Genomic DNA, 11389 nt, shown 5'->3' on the forward strand with positions numbered 1-11389 from the left:
CCCCTTTGGCAGTTCTATCTTGTCGGAAAATGTTGTAGTTGGGGATGGAAATTTCAGAATTTTTGGTGGCCTCCCTAAGCCAGGATATTAACACGGCTAGGACATCCGGGTTGGCGACGTGTGCTAAAGCAGTGAATAAAACAAACTTAGGGAGGAGGCTTCTGATATTAACATGCATGAAACCATGGCTTTTACGGTTATAGAAGTCAACAAATAAGAGCACCTTGTGTGTGGTGCTGGGGACAACAGGGCCTGGGTTAACCTGGGTTAACCTACATCACCAGAGGAACAGAGGAGTAGTAGGATAAGGGTACGGCTAAAGGCTATAAGAACTGGTCGTCTGGTGCGTTAGGGACAGAGAATAAAAGGAGCAGATTTCTGGGTGTGGTAGAATAGATTCATGGCATAATGTACAGACAAGGGTATGGTAGGATGTGAGTACAGTAGAGGTAAACCTAGGCATTGAGTGATGATGAGAGAGGTTGCGTCTCTGGAGGCACCAGTTAAGCCAGGTGAGGTCTCTGCATGTGTGGAGGGTGCAACAAAAGAGCTATCTAAGGCATTTAGGGCGGGGCTGGAGGCTCTATAGTGAAATCAAACAATAACAGCTAACCTAAACAGCAGTAGACAAGGCATATTGACATTAGGGAGAGGCATGAGTAGCCGAATGATCATAGGGTCTAATGAGTAGCAATAGGTGAGTCAGGGTGCCGTTTGGTAGTCGCTACTGCGCTAGGCGAGCTGGAGACACGGAGATTCAGAAAGCTAGCGGGCTGTGGCCAGCAGATGGTTGAATACTGTAGAATGCTATTGTAAATACTAGAGTATCATCCCCCCACCCCCAAAAAAGCACTGTAGTAAATGCTGCACTAATGTCTGCAAAACCACTACAGTCCTCAAAAACACTTTTTAACTATAGTAAATACGACAGTATTTCATTTGCCTATACCCTGCCCATTCCCCTCCCCCATATCCCAATTTGTGCCACCCATAAGTGACAAACCTACATGCCAAGTATAGACCGTATAATGTGTTAAAGCAACACTAAACATAAAATATGTAGGGGGTCTGGTTCCTGTTTTATCAGTCTCCCTATACTTTACATCACTGAACTATTACAGTTAGCAGTTAGCCTGCGCTTTGAGTGGCCAAAACAAACAAAGCCTTAATGCAGAGGCAAGGAGAAACGCATGCATACACTGGCAAGGAGATTTGAGGGGAGACTGCCTGGGTATCCTATTATTAGAGCTGAGGCTGAATGGTTGGAAAGAGAGAGAGGGAGAGAGAGGGAGAGGAGAGGGAGGGAGGGAGGGAGATACTGCTGCTGCAGGGAATCAGATTAAATTACACAGCAGACTAAGAACATCAAATACAAGAGAAAGTTTCAGATGCCTGGGGAGAGGGATAGACTCTGGTATGGAAAGAGAGAAGGGCAGAGGGAGAGAGAGTGGTGGGGAAGAGGATGAGCAGAGGCATAGACCTCTAAATAGACTGTGGAGAGATGAAGAGGGGACTACAGCAGACTGAAAACTGTAAACAAACCCCTTTTCAATATCCCCTCTCCCTCCTCCCTTTCTCCCTCCCCTCTCTCTCTCCCTCTATTCCACACATCAAATAAAATAAAATTGTATTGGTTGCATGCGCAGATTACAACAGGCGTAGACTTTACAGTGAAATGCTCACCCCCAACAGCAAAATCCCAACAGCGCCGAGCTAAAAAGACAAATATTTGCTAAATAAAAAAAGACAATAAAAACAATAACAAGCCTATATACGAGGACAGGGGGGGGGGGTGACATAGCTGGTCTGGAAGCACACTTTCCACTGTGCTCAGAGGACACTTTCAGTACTGTAGTTTAGCTGAAGCGAAGCCAAAAAGGACAATTCTCTTAGAGAAGTTCAATTTTGAAATTCCTAAAAAAGGCACTTTCAATATCACCTTTGTCAACCTGGAGTCAGGGGTAAATGTTTCGTGTGGTATGTATTAATTTGTGGATATCCATCATCCATTTTGTATGATACTGTATGTCACATATTACAATTCATATGATATGAATTTGAAAAAAGTATGATATGTTACGAATTCCAATTTGCTGTGGCTAACGTTAGCTAGGTGGCTTGGTGGCTAATGTTAATGTTAGCTACAGTAGGTGGCTAACGTTAGCTAGGCTAGGGGTTAGCGTTATGGGTTAATGTTAGGGTTAAGATTAGGGGAAGGGTTAGCTAACGTAGTTGCAGATTACCTAAAAAGTAGTAAGTAGTTGCTAAAGTTGTCCGTGATGAGATTCAAACACCCAACCTTTGGGTTGCTAGATGTTCGCTGTATACGCCTAACCATCCAAACCGAACAACCACCCTACTTTTAAATAACCAACTCATCATCAAGCTTTGATTATTTCAATCAGCTGTGTAGTGCTAGGGTACTAAAGATATCCATAGAATTTTTCCAGCAATTGTCTTCGAGGCCAATATTTTTCCGATCACTCACAGCCGAAGCTATTAAAATGTTATATTCATCCAATGTCTGCCATGCTTCTGGATGGCGTGATGACGTCCGCACTGCTCGTGCTTGCTCCAGTTCACAGGCATAATCAGCTTTGTAAAAGAGAAGGCAGTGACCACGAAACGGTGTATACGAACCTGAGTAGATTACGTTGAAAACAGGCGCCCATCTTGGAGGCAGTCTCCAGTCATGTTGTACTTCACAATAGACATCCATTTGTTAAGTAAAATCTGGTCCTGAGTGATATGCAAGTGCATGGAGAATGTTTCCTAGCTACAGTACTTGCATACAGATCGTCCCTCACAAGGGAGGGAGGGGGGAAGGAAGGAAGGAGGGAGAGCAGAGCGAGAGAGGGATGCACAGAGGGAGAGAGGGGGATGGAATGAGGGAGAGAAAGGATTCTCCTCTGATGGTGACGCAGAAGAGCCTGTACATTCTATATTTAAACCTATTGATGTGTACAAAGACACCCATTCGTTACCATAACCTTCAACTATGTACAGTATGCAAACCAAAACAAACAGAGAGAGGGAGAGATGGAGAGAGGGGGGATGGAGGATGAGAGAGAGACAGAGAACGAAATAAATAAATAAAGAGGGAGAGAGTGAGAATGGGATAGAGAGAGAGCGAGTCAGAGAGGGAGACAGTACAGTCCGCTGTGGTAGAACATATTTAGTGTTCAACTCAGCTCTTCCTGAGCTCGAGTCATCGTGAAATATGGATTATTGTTCAATTTTGCTGGTCTGTGGTGCTTTTAAAAGTTGAATGACTGTCTGGTGTGGAATAAGAACAGGTTCTGAGAGGATGATCTACAGTGAAATGACTTGGCAACACTTGAAAGCAGAAAAAGGAGTGAGGTTCAATCTCAGCCAAACACGTTTTTATTAAGAGCCTCGGCTATGGATTTATTTAACATTCAACACTGGAGTATTTTTCTCTCATCTTTCGTTTTCCAATAAACTGTGTAATGTTTAATGAAAGATGTTTGGTGATGGCACGCACGTGCCATATGGTATCTTTGGACTGTAATCCACTTTACATGTAATTGGTCAATGGTCACGCTGCAATGGCCAAACGCAATAACCCAGGAACTTGCTAAACTTGCATCTTGCTCTTCTCATTCACAAAGTCAAGCCAACACAGTCACAACAAAGGCCAGATACACAATACTGTGTTCTCTCTATGGTCTGCGATTACATTACGTTCCAGTCCATGGAACTGTCTCTACTATCATCTATCAATGTTGAGAAGCAGGAGATATGTACAAAAATAGAATCGACAGTGCTATCTCTGCCATTTTCAATAACCCAACACTAGTTCACAAGAGGTTGAGGAACAGGTTGCATTTTATGCATCGTGGAACACTTATGTTACATCTACAGTGCATTCGGAAAGTATTGAGAGCCCTTGACTTTTTTTCCACATTTTGTTACGTGACAGCCTTATTCTAAAACGGATCAAATAAATAATGTTCCTCATCAATCTACACACAACACCCCATAATGACGAAGCGCAAACAGGTTTTTAGAAAGGACTCTCAAACCATGAGAAGCAAGATTCTCTGGTCTGATGAAACCAAGATTGAACTCTTTGGACTAAATGCCAAGTGTCACGTCTGGAGGAAACCTGCCACCATTCCTACGGTGAAGCATGGTGGTGGCAGCATCATGCTGTGGGGATGTTTTTCAGCAGCAGGGACTGGGAGACAATTCGGGATCGAGGGAAAGATGAACAGTGCAAAGTACAGAGAGATCCTTGATGAAAACCTGCTCCAGAGTGCCCAGGATCTCAGACTGGGACGAAGGTTCACCTTCCAACAGGACAATGACCTTAAGCACACAGCCAAGGAAACGCAGGAGTGGCTTCAGGGCAAGTCTCTGAATGTCCTTGAGTGGCCCAACCAGAGCCTGTGCTTGAACCCGATCAAACATCTCTGGAGACCTGAAAATAGCTGTGCAGCAATGCTCCCCATCCAACCTGACAGAGTGGTATAAACTCCCCAAATACAGGTGTGCCAAGCTTGTGGCGTCATACCCAAGAAGACTTGAGGCTGTAATCACTGCCAAAGGTGCTTCCAAAAAGTACTGAATAAAGGGTGTGAATACTCATGTGAATGTGATATTTCAGTTTTTTGTTTTTGCTGTGTCATCGTGGGGTATTGTGTGTAGATCGATGAGGGAAAAAAACGATTTCATCTATTTTAGAGTAAGGCTGTAACGTAATAAAATGTGGAAAAAGTCAAGGGGTCTAAATACTTTAGGAATGCACTGTATATTAAATGAGAGGTATCTTTCGTGAAAATACACTGTGGCCTGGACTAGATGGGGCCCCAGCAAGGCAACATCACACACCCTGGGAGACGACCAGCTGGTGGGACACAGGACCATCTGTGGCTCTATTTACTCAAATGCGTGTGTCACGTTCATACAGTTCTGTACTAGTTTTGCAAATGTGGACAAACATGGACACAGGCACACACACACTCACACACACACGCTCAGTGAATGCCACAAAATGTAATCTCAATCCTCCACAGAGCCCTCTCACAAGTGGGCTTTACACTTAAGCTGCATTAACAAAGCACATTTTGGGAGTTGAAATACCCAAGCCATATGATTACAGGCCTGTCCACATGCCTAATAGACCATAAGACCCTTCACAGGGAGAGGAGTAGGAGGTCTTTGAAGCATTAACACAAGATATTCCCCTGCTGCTACGTTTTCCACGTACAAAATTGCAAATGTGATTATCTGTTTGGCGAGTTAAGCTGTTGAAGCACTAAACCATGGTGAATGTTTGGCCTGTTATAGCCTTAAATGAGCTCCAATTCACTTTATGTGACACTCCATAGTCTAATAATATCTCAGGCCAACACACAGGCAGGTGTTACTGTGTAGCCTTACCTACACACATAGTGTAGGGTTTAAAGCTCCTGTCTTCCCTCCACTGAACTTGTAAATATATCGGTAGATCGACGTCCCCCTTAAAAATCCAAGTAACACAAGAGCCCCAAAACAAACCTTGGTTTGTCACAAATCACATGTTAAGCTTCCCAGTGATGTGCATGGACTTTGGGTCCTCGGAAGGAACTGATATGCCATATGCATACAGTGTTCCATAATCAATCTGGGAGTTCACATGCACAACATTGGAGTAGTGGCCATATGAAGTGTAGATTCTGGGTATGGTTTTAGAGATAAACTGGCAATTCATTCTGTCCATTAGCTTCGTGCATTTTATCTTAAACCACCATTGGGCATGAGACACATGGTTCTAAACTAACACGGCTATCATTAGCCTTTATCTGTCCAGGGCCAAGGCTTGCCCAATAGCCAAGGTTGTTCAGATGGTAGATGTGAAATGATCAGCCTTACTGCTGGACTACTATAATGGAACACACCAACACCATCCCTGGCATAGTGAGGAGTCAGGCCTTGCCCTGGTTGAGCCTAAATAAATCCCCCATGTAATAAGTTATTTGTAGCAAGATGACCAATGAGCTTTTGAGTCTAATAAATGCAAGTGTGCTTCCTGTCCTTAATAAATCCAATGTCCACAAATCACATTGACTAGTTTATTTTATTAAAAAGACCAGGGTGCAAATATGAAATTAAAAAAAAATAAAAGACAAGCATTTAATTTAAGCATTTTTAATACAAACTTAATAAACTCTCAGTCCCTCTTGACATGTAAGACACTGACTCAAAATACTTTTTTATACTGTATTTTTATCAAGTATTGCACAATGTTGGTACAAAATTAATTTATACAATTACATTTGTCCATAATATAGCAAAATCGGTCAACTCTTAACAGAAAATACAACTCGTACCCACTTTGAATTCCACCACTAAGGAATACTATGTACACAATCTTTAGAATATTTGATGCATTTTAAAGATGGATTTCTTTATCTTTAAAAAAAACAAACATAACGAAAAGCTGCTGCAGCCATCACAGATCACTGGAGTAGTAAAAAGATATAAATGCAATACCATGTCATAGAAACAATATACTCTGATATCTTACAAACTCTGTACTAAATTAAATTATACAGTTAGAAAAAGACCAAGTAACCCCATGTAGTAGTGCCAATTCATAAAAATCAGCCATGTCTTACCACCTGTAAAATACTGTAAGAGGCCTGAACTTGAAGATTGTATTTTTAAATGTTACGGAGCATTTTTTGTTTTTCCCAACATAGTAAAAAAATTGTGCTTGGTTGGCAAAAAGGAAAAGAGAAACACAATGCATGTTGAATTTAAGTAACCAAGCTTGGACGCATTTGTACAACAAGCTTTAAGCAAAAAAAACTCAAGGGGGGTAGAAAAAAAAAAAAAAAAAAAAAGACACCCTTGGGCACATGCTGCTTCACTGACTAGACAGAGCTCCTCAGAGGACCCTCGTCATGATTTCCTTGAAAGTCCAGTTCTTCTTCATGTGTTTTTCCTTCTCTTCGAGCCACCGTCATCATACATAAATAACATCACGTCGTCGTTTCATCTTTAGTTAGCCATCACCGGCTGGAATTGCTGGTTCGAATACTGCATGTTGCCGAGACTGAAGTTCAGCCCATCCATGAGGGACTTGTCATTGAGACCGCCGTAGGCCGCGAACACATCAAAGGCATTGTTGTACTGCAGCGGGCTGAGTGCCCCCTCGCTGGGGAACACTCCACTGGGGCTCCCCTGACCCTGGAGGCTTGGAAACACAAACTCCTTAGCATTAGGAGAGAGTGCCGAGGCCTTCTGCTGCTGGCCCAGGCCATACAGAGAGAGCATGGAGGTGGACATGGCTTTTTGCTTCAGCAGGGTGTTCACATTCAGCCCGAGGTTGTTGGTGGGGGAGGTGCGGGCCACCTTGTTGCAGTTTCCTCCGTTGCCACCATTACCGTTGTTGCGGCCGGAGCTCTTCATCTTGGTGGAGCCGAACTTGGTGGCTGCAAAGGTGGCGGTGGTAAAGGTTATAGGCTGGGTGGAGCGTGGCATGAAGGAGGGGCTGACAGCCGCAGACTGCCCAAAGGGTGGTGAGGGAGAGCTGGACTCAGAACAGGCCCCAATAGGGTCACTGATGGGCATGAAGACCTGGGCCTCTGGGTTGAAGCTGTTCTTGATCTCCTTGTCCAGCTCGGACCCGTTCTCATTGTTATCGTCCACGTACAGCACCTTGACTGGCCCCTTCTCCCCAATCTGGTAGGACACCTCGAAGGGGTCAATCCACACACTAAGGTCCTGAGGGAGGTTATTCCGGACATCGTCAATGTCCAGACCACTCTCCTTGGCTGCCTGCTCCACCACAGGGTCCACCTTCTCCCCTACATGGATGCACCTGTACCCAGAGCCCTTATATGGCTTATCAGTGTACCAGTGACCTTCATACTTCTTCTTCAGCTGCCTCTCGAGCTCCTCACCGAAGATGTTCACACGCCTTCTGGGGAGTTTGTTGTACAAATAGGAAATAATAAAGTTGAGGGCTACTTGGATTTCAAGCTGCATAGCTGCTTCACGGTTGCGGCAGGTTGTTTTTTCGTTATGGAGTTGGTATTCCTGAGTATTGCAAAAACCTCCAAGGCAGTGGTAATCAGTTTGGGCCAAACAGGGACACTGATTAAGTGCTGGTTGCTGAAACCAATATCCTTCCTTTCACAGGGTAGGGTTCCTAAACCTGGAATAAGAGGGATAAGACATTGAACATAAAAAAAAAAATATGCTATACAGCTAAATCTACTGTCCAATATTATAACTGCATATTCATACAAGTAATATGTACGAGTCCACCCATACAAAAAATAGAAATGTATGCGAGCATGAATAAGTCCCTTTGGATATGGTTTGCTAAATGGCATATTATTTTAGCTCAGTTGGAAAGCTGTTGGCCTTATAAGCCTGATTGCATTTACAGTTCAGCCATTCGCATTGCTGTGTCTAGGTAGGCTGTACAACATAATCAGTTATAAATAGGGCTGTGTCCCCCAGCGGTTTTCTAGCATTAGTGACAACTAAAGGCAAGCATAGTTGACCTCTGGACAATGGTGGCTCATGGCCCTTTTTAACGCAATTAAAGCAATTTAGCCAAAATGATCCGAGACATTGTATCCTCACCAGATATAATCTATTTGAGAAACAATTATACACTCATGTCCCCAATTCATCTGATATGATGAGATGGAAGAATATTGGTTAGTGATGGTAACAGGAGAAACCGGGCACAAACATTGGCTAGAATGTAAGCGAGCAGCTGGTGAGCTGAACTAGCTGCAATCGCAGATAGCCTTGTTACGTAATCCTCATTGAATTTCTGATCACGACCATAGCTAGCTAGATGCCTTTATTAGAAATGACTGGTAATACTAGCCATCTCTATATGAGATTATACGAATGGTCAAAACGTCCAATCCAAATCCTTATCATAGTTTGCCTCGCTTCACTTGAATCCAACCAATAACGTCGCTAGCTAGCTTTAACGCAATGGTTAGCTAGCTACGCAACCAGGATATGAAGGGGATGTAGGCTAAACTGCAGCTGGCATACCGGAGGTTTTTGCCTGATAAATACAGTGAAGGGGATTCACGCTCAAAGGATAAGGTGTGCTGGCTTGCCCCAAATATCCTTTAAGGTTGTTCAAGTACCACCAAGGTAGCTAAAACGCTGGTTCTGGATTTTAGCCTAAATTAGACTGATTTATGAGTTTCTAGCTAGCCATCTAGATATCACACTATCGTTAGTTATAGAAGTTAACGCGTTAGCTAGTAGCTATCACGTTAACCAACCTAACGTTAGCTACCCAACCAAAACAAGACATAGAATGCGGTCGTTAGACTGTCAAATCCCTGGAGACAAGCTAATGCTTAATGACTGCCTTGCTAACGACTTATATTGAAGTGATGAAGAGAATTATACTTACATTTAGAGTTAAACAAATTTACATCAGGTCCTTGCACTGTCTGAAGACCGATTGAATGGCTTGCTAACGTAACAAAATAACGAGATGGTTACTTCCTTCTTGTACAAAATCTACTGCTGTAACTATACATCTAAATGATTATTCCAGTCGAGTTATGTGGAGGTCAATTGGAGTTTTAGAATAGATATGTTATCAATGCGATATTGCTAACTCCCTACTGCCTGGGAGTTTTTACAACTCTGCCCTTTAAATTGCGGACTGACTTGTTTATATAGGTTGTACTCCGCCACGGACATAAAGTAGGCGGTGATATGGCTCTCAGAGGTCAACACCAAATAACGCGATTCTATTGGCCAAACTCGTCTCTCGTCATTCGCGAACTACTTCATCTTTACGTTCCAATTGTAGGTTCTGCAAGTCAGTCAATAATAAGGGTCTATTACGGTAGTGGTAAGCTTTTCATGTTCATTGGGACTACATATTGTTGTCATAATGTTGAATGAAGATTGTTGAGATACTGAACATAAATAACTTATTTGGTGGTTTATGTACAATGAAAGTAGTAAATCAAAGAAAACTCATTTGTATAGCAAACCAACTGACACTGAAACGGGTTAGATATATTGACTCAAATATCAGAGACAATGATTTGTTGTAGTTGCTCTAATTATGGCCGAAGATTGCGCGTGCATGATTATTTCGGAAATTCAATAAACGCTGTGAGACGTTGTGCCAAAAAGTATGTAGAAAGGGAGAAGTAGTGCACAGACAGTTTGGCGGAAGGACATATGTCACCGTGTAGGAATTTGCTCTGTTCAAATCAAATTGTGTTTGGTCGCGTACAAATATTTTGCAGATGTTATCGCAGGTGCAGCGAAACGCTGATGTTTCCAGCTCCAACAGTGAAGTAATACCTAACAATGCAACATGTGTGTACAGCAGTATTTATATAGGATGAACCTCGACTAGAATACAGTATATCACAGGAGGCTGCTAAGAGGAGGATTACCCATAATAATACCCAGAACTGTGCGATTGGAATGGCATCAGACACATGGAAACCATGTGTTTGATGTATTTGATACCATTCCACTCATACTGCTCCAGCCATTACCACTAGTCTGTCCTCCCCAGTTAAGGTGCCGCCAACCTCCTGTGCAGTATTGTAAGTAAGAATATGTTATTTAACTGACTCGCCTAGTTAAATAAAGGTTAAATAAAGGTTAAATAAACAATATACATATATATATATAAATAAATACACATATGAAGTGGGTAAAACAGTATGTAAACATGTTTAAAGTGACCAGTGTTCAATGACTATGTGCCGTGTCTTCAGAAAGTATTCATACACCTCGACTTATTCCACATTTTGTTGTGTTACTTCTAAAATCATGGTTTTAGACATTTTTTCAAATGTATTATAAATGAAATACAGAAATATCTCATTTACATAAGTATTCACACACCTGAGTGAATGCATGTTAGAATCACCTGTGATTACAGCTTTGAGTCGTTCTGTGTATGTTTAAGAGCTTTGCACACCTGGATTGTACAGTCAAGTTGGTTGTTGATCATTGCTAGACAGCCATTTTCAAGTCTTGCCATAGATTTTCAAGACGATTTAAGTGAAAACTGTACCAAGGCCACTCTGGAACATTCAAATGCATCTTGGTAAGCAACTCCAGTGTATATTTGGCCTTGTGTTTTAGGTTATTGTCCTGCTGAAAGGTGAATTTGTCTCCCAGTGTCTATTGGAAAGCAGACTGAACCAGGTTTTCCTCTAGGATTTTGCCTGTGCTTATCTCTGTTCCGCTTCTTTTTATCCTAAAAACTCCCTAGTCCTTTCCGATGACAAGCATACCCATAACATGATACAGCCACCACCATGCTTGAAAATACGAAGAGTGATACTCAGTGATGTGTTTGATTTGCCTGAAAGATAACACTTTGTATTCAGGGCATAAAGTTAATTTCTTTGCC

The 11389-nt window shown here is 42.4% G+C and overlaps 1 protein-coding gene across 1 annotated transcript; it reads right to left on the reverse strand.

The window, feature by feature from the left end:
* Positions 1 to 6068: 6068 nt before the first annotated feature.
* LOC115144160 (protein Tob1-like) lies at positions 6069 to 9667 on the reverse strand. Its single transcript, XM_029684957.2, has 2 exons — positions 9407 to 9667; positions 6069 to 8167 (listed from the first exon to the last, which is right to left on the reverse strand). Exon 2 carries the CDS (start codon positions 7996 to 7998, stop codon positions 7009 to 7011), a length of 990 nt encoding a protein of 329 aa, XP_029540817.1. The 5' UTR covers positions 7999 to 8167; positions 9407 to 9667; the 3' UTR covers positions 6069 to 7008.
* Between the last annotated feature and the right edge of the window lie 1722 nt (positions 9668 to 11389).

Source organism: Oncorhynchus nerka, linkage group LG16 (genome assembly GCF_034236695.1).
Source record: "Oncorhynchus nerka isolate Pitt River linkage group LG16, Oner_Uvic_2.0, whole genome shotgun sequence".
NCBI classification, from domain to species: domain Eukaryota; kingdom Metazoa; phylum Chordata; class Actinopteri; order Salmoniformes; family Salmonidae; genus Oncorhynchus; species Oncorhynchus nerka.